Source organism: Brachionichthys hirsutus, chromosome 13, assembly GCF_040956055.1.
Source record: "Brachionichthys hirsutus isolate HB-005 chromosome 13, CSIRO-AGI_Bhir_v1, whole genome shotgun sequence".
In the NCBI taxonomy this organism is placed as follows: Eukaryota; Metazoa; Chordata; class Actinopteri; order Lophiiformes; family Brachionichthyidae; genus Brachionichthys; species Brachionichthys hirsutus.
In genome coordinates, this window is record NC_090909.1 from 5185272 (window position 1) to 5199809 (window position 14538).

General features: G+C 40.8%; 1 protein-coding gene across 1 annotated transcript in view; it reads right to left on the reverse strand.

The window, feature by feature from the left end:
- The window catches only part of csmd2 (CUB and Sushi multiple domains 2), a 133763-nt gene that overhangs the window by 98518 nt on the left and 20707 nt on the right, over nt 1-14538 (reverse strand). Inside the window, exon 3 of the mRNA XM_068747573.1 lies at nt 5950-6062. Coding sequence (XP_068603674.1) covers nt 5950-6062 — 113 coding nt within the window. The remainder of the gene's footprint in view (nt 1-5949; nt 6063-14538) is intronic.

The window sequence follows — 14538 nt, forward strand, 5'->3', positions numbered from 1 at the left end:
GAAGATCTGCAAAAGCCTGCATCAAAGTGGACTGATTGTAAGCTTTCAATCTGTATCTTGTTATTGGCCAGACTCTTGCATTTATTTTTTATATTTAATATTTTATCATATATTAATTTGGCCATTCTGTGAATAATGTTGCCTGATACTCACTGGTTTAATGTACATTATATGGTATATGTCAATTAATCCAATTTAAAAAAAATACAAACACATATTCATATAGAACACATAATTGGGAAAAATGACATGAAAAATTGACAGCACGGACATGGAATATTGAGAAGCCAATTTTGAACATGGAGAAAGTATATAAAAAACAAAAACGAGATCTTGTGAATTTTCATTTCCTAATTTTAATTATGATTACGACACCAGAGTGTACATGTTTACATTCGGGCTCAATTTCCTCGGAAAACTTACAGAAAACGAGGGAAATAGATGAAACATACATTCCTTGGGCTCCTCTGAGGCACAAGCTGAACTGAATCCAAAGGGCTTCTCAGAGTGACCTTTCAGCCCATGCTCCAGTGCACTGCAGCTGCATCATGCTATGTATGACAATGCACTTCTGTGTCCACTGGTGTAAATGAGCGTGCTGCAATGTTCTCGGTGCAGATGTGTCCATGTGTCTGCGTGCAACTATAGTGGGAGCCCTGTTTCGCCTCTGTTTTCTGGAGCGCAGAACAACAAATTGTCACGGCCTGAGACTTGACTCCATCTTGCTACGCATTCACCCAGAAAAAAAGTAAGAGGAGAAAGAAATGATAGGAGAGACCGAGAAGATGTCAGTTTCCACCCAGAGCAGATTGTGCTTGGCAATGACTTGCACGCCAAAAAGAAATGCCAAGAGCTCTCTTTGCTCATGTTGTTTCTACAAATGCATACAAAAAAAAATACAAAAAAATAGAATAGAATCCCAAAAAAGCTGAAATGTGGGATTCAACATCAAATATTAACATAATGCGAAGCAGGGCAAAGAGACTGCTGGAGGGATTTCAATATCATCACTCTGTGCTGAACTGCCCCCCAGTAAGAACAAAGTGATGCATGATTACCGTACATTTGAATTATGGCTAAAAATTCAGATAGATGACTGTACGAGTATTTTGACCGTACAGAAGTCAAAAATATCGGCTCTTGACAATTTATTACGCTGAAATAAAAGTCAATCAACGGTTAATCTGATCAACAAATCGCTGAAGGTTTCCACTGTATTGGGTCAGTGATCCTTAAAACAAACTTAAGGAAGTGAGCGTCATGCTAGACTTGGTCGTGTGCACATCTTGATGCGAGAGCATGCGTTTGTGGATGGGAGCTGAGACTTCATTAGGCTGAGGGGGAAGTGCCACATAGCGACCAGCCTTAATCAAGTGTCAGAAGCCTTTAATGGTCAGATACACTGGTGCCAGACACTAATAACAGCAACAGTCTGCCAGAACGGAAGCACTGCTCACACAGATGTGTCAGATAGTCCACGTCTTGCTGGAAAATATGGGCTCAATAGTTGATCTTGTTTGATGTTAACTAAGTTCCGGCTCTTAAAGTCCATTTTCTAGGAAGTACTATTTCATGCCGTCTTCTGCTTGCAATAAATCCGCCTGCCACTGTAGCATTATCTCTGTTCCATGACAGCGAACTTGTCCAGTACACATAAATAAAGGAGCACTTTTTGATTTGTAATTTCACTGGACCTCATCAACATCTGGCAAAGGCTAAAGAAAATAAATTAACAATACTGGTGATCAGAATAGTTATTGGTATTTTTCTGGAAGGCTTAATAAAAGCCATGCATCGCCGGATTATTTTTTTATCAATACATTGGGATTTAATGCCTGGCTTTTGCCTTGAAACAAAAATATGGAATCAAAGATTTTGGACTGGAGCTCTATTCCGTTAATGACTGTTGATGGCTCATTCAACCGGACCAATTCTAGACCGGTTCCAGTAGTCAAGACAACATATATAGAACAAATCGATCCACCTTATGGAAGTGGTGAAGATAGAGCAGAGATGTTTGCACTCCACATGAAAAATGTATCGTCCGTTTTAAATGCGATAAAGCTGCAAAAGCAGAGACAAAGACTTGTGAATTTTTTTTGTTTTATTGCAGCTAATTTTAAATTCAATGGCCTACTTTGTGTGCCTTTAAATATCTCAAGAGTACACATATGAGTTGTCTGCTGAGGGGGAGTCCACGGCAGCAGCATATACTCTACTTTGTATGCTCTTACCTTTTTCTAATCTTTGTCTCTGACTTTTCTCTTCTCTGTTAAATGTCAGTGCTTCGCTGATCTTTGGTTTGCACGAGGCGCTTACATCCGACGCCCTTCTATTGGTTTGTTGGGCCATTTCCATATGCTAATTGCAAATTGTCTGTCACACCCATCAGATTTGAGATCAAATCCAATCAATTACCACACTCAGGTGGATAAGAGGAAGACTTTGATGTCAATGTACATTTCACAGGTCCTTTCTAGTTTGTTTTTTATCTTCCTCTTATTGCTTTGTGAAAGAACAAATATAAGAGATAATTAGGAAAACATTCATGCATGGTTGATTTTTCTTTTCAAACACTTTCACTGATGGCTTGTGATTCACAGTAAAAATAATAATAACCCATTACTTTTGGACTTTTCATGCAGACAGACAGAAAAGACACAAAGCAACCAATTAATTTAGCAGCCTGGCTTCTGACACAAAACCTTTTCATTATAACAGACCATTGTCAATTCTTATTATTAGAATCAACTATTAGTATTAGTATTATTAGTAGTAGTAGTCTCATCAGTATCCTAGAGTTAACGGCAGTGGCAAGTTATGTATGCATGTACTTCATATTTCAGCTATACAAGATAAGGTACTTGATGCAATCTGATATATTTACTCTAATTTGCTATCAATGTTTCGCTACATCAGTTCAACAGCATCATGATCATCGTCACAAACTCGAGGCTGTCAGAAACTACATCATGCTGGCTTTGGCCACTGGTCCTGAGCTTTTCAGTAGGAAAACTTGGCTAAAATGAAGACAAACATATGTACATGGTTAAAGTATATATTTAAAAATCTGAACAGTTTGTTGACTAGACTCTATAGATGTATAATATAAAATGGCATCACACCTTCAGTGGGGAGTCTTGTTTGTCAATTTGCCTCTAGACTCGCTAATGCTTCGTAATTGTCTAAGCAGTCCCATCCCCCATGCTAATAGGAGGGGGGTGGATAGATTTGGGGTTCAGGGTTTAGATAGAGACAGCATTGTAGATCAGTTCTGACATATATTTTGTACATTTATTACATGCGTTCTGTAAGCGTCTCAGCCCTTTGCTGCATATTCTATTTCCAATCATCGAATGCACTCTTCTGTTCTGCCTCTAAGGTGAATTACTGTTTACCCAAACGCCTCTCATATGTACAGTGACGAATTTGTTTACATTTGATGTCAAACGTTCTTTCCGGAATCCCTGTGGTCATAATGCATTACGCCCAGAATGTTGCTTAAATTCATTTTTTAATTCACCGCCAATGCAAATGTATGTGCAAGGAGGAACAAATCCAAAGTTGGATATATGAATTCAAGTGAGACTGGTTTAAAAATATATTTATTTAAGTATTTGACTATTTTATGCATGCCTTTTTTTCTATTCAAACACCTGCAGTGACTTAATGCTGAGAAGGCACACTGCTTAAGTCGTGCAGCACGTCTGATGTTCTTTTTTTGGCTGACCTATTTGGGAAGCACACTGAATATGGAACCAACACACAGACGGGGGAGAAACCTGGCGACACATGACTGAATAATAATTACGGTACTTTAATATTCAAGAGAGAAAAGGTGAGCCAATGATAACATTAGGGAGGAGACTACGACATGTGGAAGATGCAAAGATAGCAGGCAATGGTGAAACACAAGGAATACAGCAGGACACGAAGAGATGAGCTTTTTCAGCTCACCAAATGTCCCTAACTTCCTTTGCATCCATTAGCCTCGTTCTCCATAGCTACGGATCAAACGAGAAGAGTTTGAAAAGAGAAACGATCATGGAAACAGAGGAATATAGTGGTTGCCATGGTGATGAGAGCGGAGGGATTCCGGAGAGGTCTCAACCAGAACTGTGCAGCTCTTAGACTTATTGCAGTGTGGGCTTAAACAGAGCAGATATTGTATCTCGATGAAATGGACTCAGACCAAAATGGTGGATGGTGAGTAGAGTCCTAATAAAACAGTTTGTTCCTCAGGTAACGGCCACAGACAACATTTAATCCATCTGAGAAGATGGAAGGAGGAAAACACACGTGACATTTACATGGGGACATAACAGGCACAGGAACAAACGCATCCACACAAACGGGCACAAACAAAATAAAGAACAAGAACCTCCTCCCAGCAGCAATATTCAAGTACAACCATTCTACCGCTTAAAAGACAGTCTATATTGTATGTAATAGTCCCGTGAGGGGTTGCCACAGCAAATCACCCTTCTCCACTTCACTCTGTCCTTTGCATCGTCCTCCACAACACCAGCCACTCTCATGTCCTCCCTCACTACGTCCATGTATCTTCTCCTGGGTCGACCTCTAGCCCTGTTCCCTGGCAGTTCCATCCTCAGCATCCTTCTACCGATATAGTCCCTATCTCTCCTCTGGACATGTCCAAACCATTAAAGTCTGGTCTATCTGACCTTGTCTCCAAAATGTCTAACCTTCACTGTGCCTCTTATTGCCTCATTTCTAAACCTATCCAACATGGTCACTCCCGAGGAGAACCTCAGCATCTTCATCTTCCGCCATCTCTAGCTCCGCCTCCCGTCTTTTCCTCAGAGCCACTGTCTCTAAGCCGTCCATCATGGATCTTTCACCCTACAATCGGCTTTCACAATAAAATACAGGACAGCAACACGTGCTTCTCTCTGTTTGCATGTGGCATGTGTGAGTGCATTTGGTCCCAATATTAAAATGTGAGGAGAGTGACCGCTAATCCTGATCTTGTATTCAGTTCAGGTAGTGATCGACAGGTTTATTATCCCTCAGCTAATTCCCTTGGGTCCAAAGTGACCATACATTTAAGGTATGCATTTTTATATATGGCTTGCATGTGGTGCAAAAAAAAGAAAGAAGAGGAAGCAGCATCATCAAGATTAAGTAAAAAAAAAAAAACTGACTATCAAATGTCATAATCTTTTGAAGAAAATGTAATTACGGTACATCAATAGACAATTATATCATTTATGATAAGATGCTAGACAAGTCTGACAGTTTTGTTTCCGTTCAGGAGAAAGAAAGAGGCAACATTCCAAATGCCTCCCATCGGAATTAACAAACAGTCTCTTTCCTCTTTTGTCTTTGATTTTACCAAGTCATGTGATGCAGTCTGATGTCTCCTGAGTCGCTTTATGCTTCTCCATCGAGCCACATCCGCACAATCACGATACCTCACGATGACTGACAAACTCCTGTCAGGTAATTAACCTAATTAGCCACTTGCATTTCCTTCCCCTCCCTAAGCTCGCCTTTCCTCCTGCATGGGTTTCAACAGTGCCATCATTAATAACATCACACCATGGGTCATAAAGCATTCTATGTCACTGTCCTGGTCTGGGAAGGCAGAGATGATAAAGAATGACTTTTAATTAATCCATCTGATACAATTGTCTTAACTGATCATTTTCTTCTGAAATAGGGGTCACACAGTAAATACCACATTTCCCCCTTCTCACTTTCCTTTGCACCTTTTGTTAGGGTCCTTGAGAACTTTTCCAGCACTAATGTCTTTTTGTATTTATCTATAAACCCTGACATAACAGGTTTGAATGTTATAACTTTATTGAAAATGGCTGATGAACATTTGCAGCATGAGTAAAATGATGGAGTCATTGTTAAAAAGTCAGATCTCAAGAATGACTTGAGATTTCCTACGGGAAAACGATGACATGGAAGTTGTTTTACCTTCGTAGATTGCTTTGAATCCCTGCCCACTGACTGCGTAGTCAGAGAGCAGCCATAATGTGAGCCTGGAGCCTGTACTCACAATCGGTGAAGGCAGCTGGAACCCCGTTAACCTGAAAGAAATGGAAAGAAGGACATTAAAGGTCAGAAAAAAAAAACAAAAGAAATACCATCCAATCAACACCAACATTGGATTGAACATTGTTCCATCAAGCCATTTGTTCTCTCAGGAATTCAAGGATAACTGTTTGAATGGATAAGGGGCTCTGAATCATCCACCAATTATTAAAATGCCAAGACCGCAACAGATTTATCTCAATCAGCGACAACAGACTCAAAGCGATTATATATCTCCAGTAAATCAGAATGGCTGTAGTCTTTGTGGGAGCAAACAGAACAACAAAAAGAATAAAAAAGAAATTACAAAATTGTCTGAGACACCAAATGATTCTCGTAAGACACTGGTAATTTTTTTATAAAGGACACTCAATGGAGGAAAATGTTTAGTATTGATCCCAGCAGCGTCAATCAGATGCTGTCAGAGTACCTCGTATACTTTAAATGACTTACTGAATATACATTTCTTTAACGTTAATGACAGATATCAGCGAAGCAAACAACATCAAGCTTTATTGTCCCAATAATAATCTTCCCTCTGTTATTGTTCATCGCTGCTCATGGCCTGAAACGGAATCTGTTCATGTAGATGAGTCATTTTATCTACTGCCTGTAACTACAGGCACACATTAGTCAATGTGAAAGAGAGCTACGTCTCTCTTAACAGTTTTAGTAGGTCCTTCATGTCATTGTACATTGCTATATATTTTATGTTTAATAGCCTAGGATCTTGATGACTCAGCAAATCAAGAAGCGTTAGCGCATGAATATGCATTATGACTTTATTGTCTTCTCCCTTGGCCATTTTCCCATTAAGGCTCGTCGCAGCAGATCGTCTTCTTCTTCCAACACGCTCTGCTCATCATCCTCAGCCCTGCTACCACCAGCAGCTCCAGCTCAGCCTCCTTTGCTCCAGTGCCACCATCTCTGAACAATGAATCATAGCTGGTCTCATAACAGTCCAGTCAACATACCCCAACCCTAAACCTTCCGTCTCAGATTGCTCCGGACAGTCTCCATGCCAGTCCCAGTCTTCTTCACCTCGCTTTCACCCCCGCCGCTGCTTTGGACAGTTGATCCCGAGTACTTCAACGCCCGTCTCTCTGCTACCACCACTCCTTGCATTCTCACATTTTCACGTAGTCCATGTGTTCATATAAAATCCGAGGCCAAGTAAATCCATAGCTATAATTACTATTCAACAGTAAAGTTGCATGAAGCATCGTTTCTTCATTCAAGTGACTTCTTTTTATTGAGTATTGTTTGTTTTAAAAGTAAAGTGAATGTTTTCTTTTCTTTCACTTAATATAAACTTGCATACAGTAGCTCCCCCAGTGCCATTAGAATGACTTTAGTTGTTGACACATTGCTTTAGCAGCTAGCCTGTCTGCTAACACCTGCTGACAATCACTTTCATATCCCATATTGGGGGAACTAGCAAAGTAACAATGCTATCTCCCAATTAAACATTCAGCGAGAGTGTCATCTCAATAATTTAAAGTCACGTTGGAGTCAGGCGCTTTAAGCTTTTCAGCTGAGGCAGTTAACCTTTATTTCTGTGTAGATTTTTTAACGAGCTCAGCAGCCCAAACTTTGTGCTTGTGTGTTTTCAGAGAATATTTTTTTATTTGATTTTATTATTTCATTAAAATTATTCTGTTGCCCAAATATATACAATTGTACAAATGGTCCTGGTTTCATGTATCTTAATTACGTTTATGTTAAGTGATTATTGGAATTAACAGGAGACACTGTTTTGAAACAATTAATGTAAAACTTTTGGGGGGGGGGAACAAGTGCTACAGTTTGAGTTAAGAGTTTGTCTTAAAAGGAAAAGCTTTTGATTTACGGAGTTTTAACTGTGTAATTCATTTAACATGTTTGCACACACAAATACAAACTAATTAAAACATGTTTGTCCACTGCTCATTGGCTGCCACACACATCAGTCTATGACGTGCTTGTCCATGCTATGAATGGACTGATATACAGATTCTAATTGAAGCTGATGTTAATCACCTTTTAACAAACACTTGAATTTCCATTCTTGAGTATTAATGTAATCTTCATTTTATGCACCCACTTGCATTCTATAACGTGGACCGATTAACCTACTTACTTCCCTTATTTTTATATTCTAGTGTTGAGAGAAGCCTCGGTGTTTCACTTAAATCTCAAGTACCATATTGGAGGTGGAGGACAATTTAAAAACACCAGTGTGTGAAAGATGAACTGGACTTAACAGAAAAGAGAGCTTTAGTTTTTGCATAATTTCACTCCTCTCTGTAAGATTGTCACGGTGGGATAGCAGCTAAACGATGGGACACATGTTCGGGCAAATAGCCCCTTCACTGACCGCAAATTGAGTTGGAAGGCAGCCATCTTGGTTCAGCAGTGCAGCGTCGAGAAAGGGGCCCTGATAGAGGACATGATGGCGGGCTCTGGCTTATGATCACTCAGCACAAAGCCAGATATGGCCTCAAATCATTTCCCCAGGCTAACGGAAACCAAAATGGATACTGTCAGAGAACACACAGAAAGCGGCTTCGCATATGAAGGCAGATTAAATATTTCTGTGTGGAACAAAACAGGTAATGTGAAAAAAAAAGGGGGGGGGGGGGGGGTTGCCTGCCATCGAGGAAAAGATGCAAGGTAGGATTGCAATACGAAATAAAGCTTTTTGCAGAGCAGGTGTCTCAAGCGAGCGGCAAATTGATAGAGGGAGAAAGAAAGTATAGAAGGAACAGCAGAAGACTGAGAGAACGGTGGAGAAGTTAAATAAAACTGCACAAATATGGGAAATCACTGGTCATTATTTGCATGGAAAGCCAAGTTATCTAAGAAATAAAGGCATCCGAGGGAGGAGTAATCACGCGTGTGCACGGCCGCATCCACGCTGATGTATGCACGCTCAGTATATGTGTTTAAGTGTTACATAAATACGTATGTGCATATTCATGGATGGAGCATAGGTCTATTAACATGGCTTTCTGCCCGACTGGGCTCAGCACCTTCTCAATGAAGAATATTTGCTTCCAATTATCTCACTGCCACCCACAGGAACGAGAGCAGGGGGGTGAAAGATGGCTGTGGAGTAAAAGATTAGATATATTGTAATGAGGATATGACAGCGTTGATGAGCGAGTCGACGGGGGGGGGGGGGGGGGGAAGAATATGACAAGCAGAGATGAGAGAAAAGTAACATCACGATGTAGAAATATAAAACCTTGAGCGAGGATGAATCACGGTGAGAAGCCGCTTCATTAGGCTCTACATCTATTCAGAGATTTACCCACGCTCACACGTTCGCGTAAACACACACAAGCAGGGCGTTTTCTTCTTCTTATTTTCACGTTGGAATGCGTGTTTGTGATCTTCACCCCAAATGTGTACAAGTTCACGGTCGTAAACAGACAGAGAAACTAAAGCAGGTCATTCGTTCTTAAATCATATTCGCTCTGTCAGTGTGTGAGTGCGTGAGTGCGTGCGTGCGCGTGTTCTCGGGGTGGAAGGTAAGCACGGTGCTGATGCAGCTGATTTTTTTCTCCAGAAGGAGGGAAGAGAAAGGGGTGAGACAGGAAAAATAGATACAGCAGCAAGATTTTGATAGCTTAGTAGAGAGGAGACGTTACCCAATAAATGATGGGCGGTAAGACGAAGTGAAGAGTGACAAACTGTGTGTGTGTGTTTTAAATGTGTATTTCTGAGTGTGTACCCTCCCCGTATGAAACCTTGTGCAGCTATAACTTTTCATTTGTCAAGGCCAGAGGCGGATGCCTCTGTGTAAGCTCTAAAACTCTCCATGGCTGCCCATCACAGCAAGACCAATACCGGTGTGTGTGTGTGGAATCCCCCCCCCCCCCCCCCCCCACACACACACACACACACAGTCCCTGCAACTACGGATTGGTTCAGCAAAAGGGGAAAATAGTATGTCCTTGCCGAATCACACCAATTTCCTTCCTGTTGTTTTAATGCAACCTCGGATCCACACCGTTGCTGTTGCATGTGTGTGTGTGTGTGTGTGCATGACTCATCACCGACTCTACTTACAGAAACATTTGATGAATGTGTAGCAAAGGTAAAAATATTGCTCCGTTCCCCCAACTAATAGAAATAATTTCACAAGCAATGACTTTGCATCCTATCAGGCGTCTCATCCTTCCTCCCCTGCAGTAAGATGTAATGTGCCACGTCACATTGCTCAAGGGTACATTCTGACGTTGATGGAGTTTTACACTTCGCCTTCAGCGCTTTCAATCAATTTAAAATCCTGCTACTTAGTCTACATCATCCTGCAAATATCTTACCAGTAATCATCATGATAAGTCGTTTTGCAAGACAAGAAGAAACTGAAACTTCTGACATTAGAACGTGACACTGGTTATTATTAGTGTTGAAGCAACGTTTTCTCTCCATCATCATCCCATAGTCCAGAAAGTAAACGGCCACACAACAAAAGGTGATCACTAGAGGCATCAACAATTTGTAGGCCTCACACACACACAACTTCCCACAGAACACACAGCCCATCAGTATTTCAAACAAACCTGGCATCGTCTTTGAATAGAAGGAATAATTCCCTCTGCCCGTCTCTTGGAGAAAGGCGCAGCACAAATATGCCCCTTCATGTTCATCCCCGTGTGACATCACACAATGTTTGGGCATCGTGGCGAGGGGCAAAGGAGCTCAGCTGTCTCTGACACCGAATGCTGATGGTGGGATAATCAACCGCAGTCAGAGGCAACTGAGAGACAAACCGCAGCGAAGTCATTAACAAACCTGTCTCTAGAGCTAAAGGGAGCGGCGGTGAGCGAGGCAGGTTGATACAAGAGGAAGGTGATCAAAGGAAGGGGGAGGCTGCGGTTTGATGAGGTTTCAACAGATAAAATACCCAAGAGGAGAGGAAAAAAGCGACAGTGTAAAATAAGTTTGAGTGTGTGTGTGTGTGTGTGTGTGTGTAGCCCACCTTTACCTACTGTATGAGGTAAGGGCTCCCTAGGTTAGTTCATGTAGTGCTAACGACTAATAAAAGTCAACTACTTTCTTCAATTTACTGTCTCTTGAGTCCTACGTACCTTGAGTTCCCAGTTTAACGCTCTGATCACCTTTCAGTACACCCCATGATCAAATCAGAGTTACTCACACACTCTTAAAATAAGCAAAATTATTGAACTGTAAGTTATATGAACTTATCATTTACTGAACATGTAAACAAACCAAATATACATAACAAAACATCTGATCTTGAATTTGATTGGTGACTGTCCACTCACCAATCAAACACACACACACGTGGTCCAAGTTCACGACTAACGTATGCAAATAGAATAACAGGACATGAACTCCGGAGAAGAAAGACATTTAAGAGACAGAGAGAAAGAAATAAATTAAAGTGACAGAACAATGAAGAATGCCTTACTTATCGGATGTGTTCAGTTTTGGGCTGTAAAAAGCACATGGGTGAAACGCATCACTGACAAGTCATCACTCACTGTTCAGAATTGCTGTAGTCATTGCTAACTCAATTAAAATGTGACTGAGGAGATGAGGCTTGGAAGGCTGCATGGCAATGAAGTCCATTTTAATTAGTTTTTTTTTCTTTCTGAAATCTAATCAACACCTGAGGTTTGGACATGGTCCTCAGTAAGTACGTGCAAGTACCGAGAGGACACCTGCCCACACAACATATATAGCTATTTTATGCACTGACGATTAAATTGTGACTCAGTAAAATATCCCCAGTATTATTTTCTTTATTGTCCGTAGTAAATGAGAATACTGCTGCTTCCATCCGATATACACACAACATGTGAACATAATTACATGACTTATTGTTTGCACCTCAAGCACTGGGTGCATGGATGGAATTACTAGTTAGTAAGTCTTGAGTGCTTTTACAATATAGTGCACTGCCCTGATGATGTGGACATGATCAACACCAAAGACACCTCTAAAGCAACACAGAGTTCTGCACAAGCCTGTTTTCTTAAAAAAGAAGTGAGTTAAAAATAATTTGATGCTGCTCGTCCATGCACAGTGCTTAAATCCCGATTCATGTAATTCAATTATTCACAGTATCACTTGTTTTTATTCATTGTTGTGATTTATGTCATTATTCTAATTCACAACGCACACTTAAATGAACATTAAAAACTATTCAAGGTAAGGAAGTTAAAACGAATGCTATCCTTTGCTGCTTGTCATTTCAGACATAACTCCATTACATTTACAGCAAACAAATAAAGTCTGATGAATGAAACACAATGACGTTCAGACGTCCGCCGAGTTTCCCCGAGCGCTGCACAAATGACTTTGCAGTAATCCTCAGGTAGAAAGCAATTAGGGATAAAACAGAACTAATTCAATGTTGCCCCACTCTTGCCCGAGGAACGCGACAAAGCTAAGTGGTCGCTATGAGAAATGATGTTTACTTGCCCGTGTGCAGGTTTGTGTGTGTGTCTGTGGGCGCGCGCGTACAAGTGTGCAAGTGCATCAAGCAAAAATGAACCACAGGAGTGTAGAAAATGATCAAGGAGAGAAAAAGGACTAACATGAGGACCCAACTAAAATCAAATGGGAACAATGGTGAAATGAATCAAATAAGAAATAACACAATAGTTACACAGCTCTCCTCCCATTTACTGTAGATATGAATCTGTGCATATGTGTTATATTATAAGGTGTTAGTATTATCTAAATATTATGCTTGTTATACAGACTCCAAAGAAATGGCCACAGGAACCCATGGGGCCATCATTTTGCCCAAGCTGTCCCCCCCATTAGGAGATATTTTTTGCAGTAACACATCATACCCTTGCAAGATAACTGGCCGCTGCATCTCTGCCCTCCTGCGGTGTCTTGTCCATGCCCCCCACCATGCAGGTATTGTGCCCACCCCCATGCCAAAGAAGTGTATAATGGTTGGTATCAATGACAATCTACGTTACTACGTTTCCCTACGATCTGGCCAAATCTCAGAGCAGGGTGGAGATGAGACTGTCCAAGTAGCTTCTATCTGTTGTATTTTTTTTTAATACAGTAGGTCATTAAATAAATATCTGAACATTACAACAAAAACAAAACACATTACCTACTTTTTGTTTTTGTGTAAGAGTACTCCATATTCAGGGGCATTAAAAAAGGCATACGAAGACAAATTGTCGTAGCTGCAGTTTCCTGTGAAATTCACATTATTATTCCGCCCCAATCAAAGTTTCATTGCTCTAGGTGTACATTTTCTGGAGATTGTTGTTTGAGATTGTTCCATTAAAGCATACAGTCGAAGACTGAAAAACACAAAAGCATGTTTTTCTACATTTCTACATTTTAGCAGATAATGGACCCACAAAGCCACAGTGCAGTAAGTCTAAAGTCATGCCTACATAAGCACAACAGAAAACACAGTAAAGGTCACATAATGTGTTGACGAGTCAGCCTTGCAAGCCTGAGAGAAATGCAGCATAAAGGAAAGAGAGAAAAGGCACATGTACACCTCGCTAAAGCGGTTACGGAGTATAACGTTCCCTTTCCCACAAAGTCTCTCAAAGGATAGGATTATACAGTAATCAATCGCCTCGCATCCATGCCGAACCGGAATTCATTATCTTCTTTATCTGACTCATTATCCCACCCTGTCCTATCACGACGACAATGTCTGAAAACTGGTAAAGGGTAGTGGAGACCATTATGAGAACATGTTAATGCCTGTTGTTCTGGTTTGCACGTATACTTTGGGTGTAAGACATTGATTCTCCATATGACGGCACAGATAGGGAGGGTGTTTAGGCTTTAAGCTGTTTAGATTTGTTTCAAAGATACTGCCTGAAACGCATCCTAAAAATATTCAAATGATCACAATTTGCAGTGCCTCCCCTGGCACCCACCTCCCCCTTCTCTCCCTGTGATATTCAGTGTCTCCATCACCCTGCAGACTACTGCCACAAATAAACTCCAAAACAAGGTTGGTTCAAGAGCTCTGATTAGCCAGCAGTGCTGAAAGGGACACAGTAACCGATGACGGTAACTGATGCCTCTGTACGTTATATCTGCCTTTCTTTCTTTCCTGTGGAAATGATGATCAAAGAGTAGCAGAGGGAAGGAGAGAGGAGGAGGAGGAGCACAATTAGCTGTGTACTGTACTGATTTATTCACATTACATTTTATTTGCTTCTGTATGTGGCCGATGGTCTATGGTCTCTGATTCGACACACTCTGCTGTAAGATGCAAATATGAATGCCTTATTTTAGAGGCCAGAATCATCTGGTACGTTTCATGTCTGGACTGCATGTGACGCTTACAGAATTGGTTGATATTCCTTTATGATGATATTGATAATAGGAGATTTATAAAATTCAACACATTTACGTTTGACAAGCTTTTATTACACACCAGCTAAAACCTTTTGACACAGCAAGTGTTGGAGTTTGTGTGTATGTATTTGTTTGAGTGTGCGCATTGTGTCTGCATTT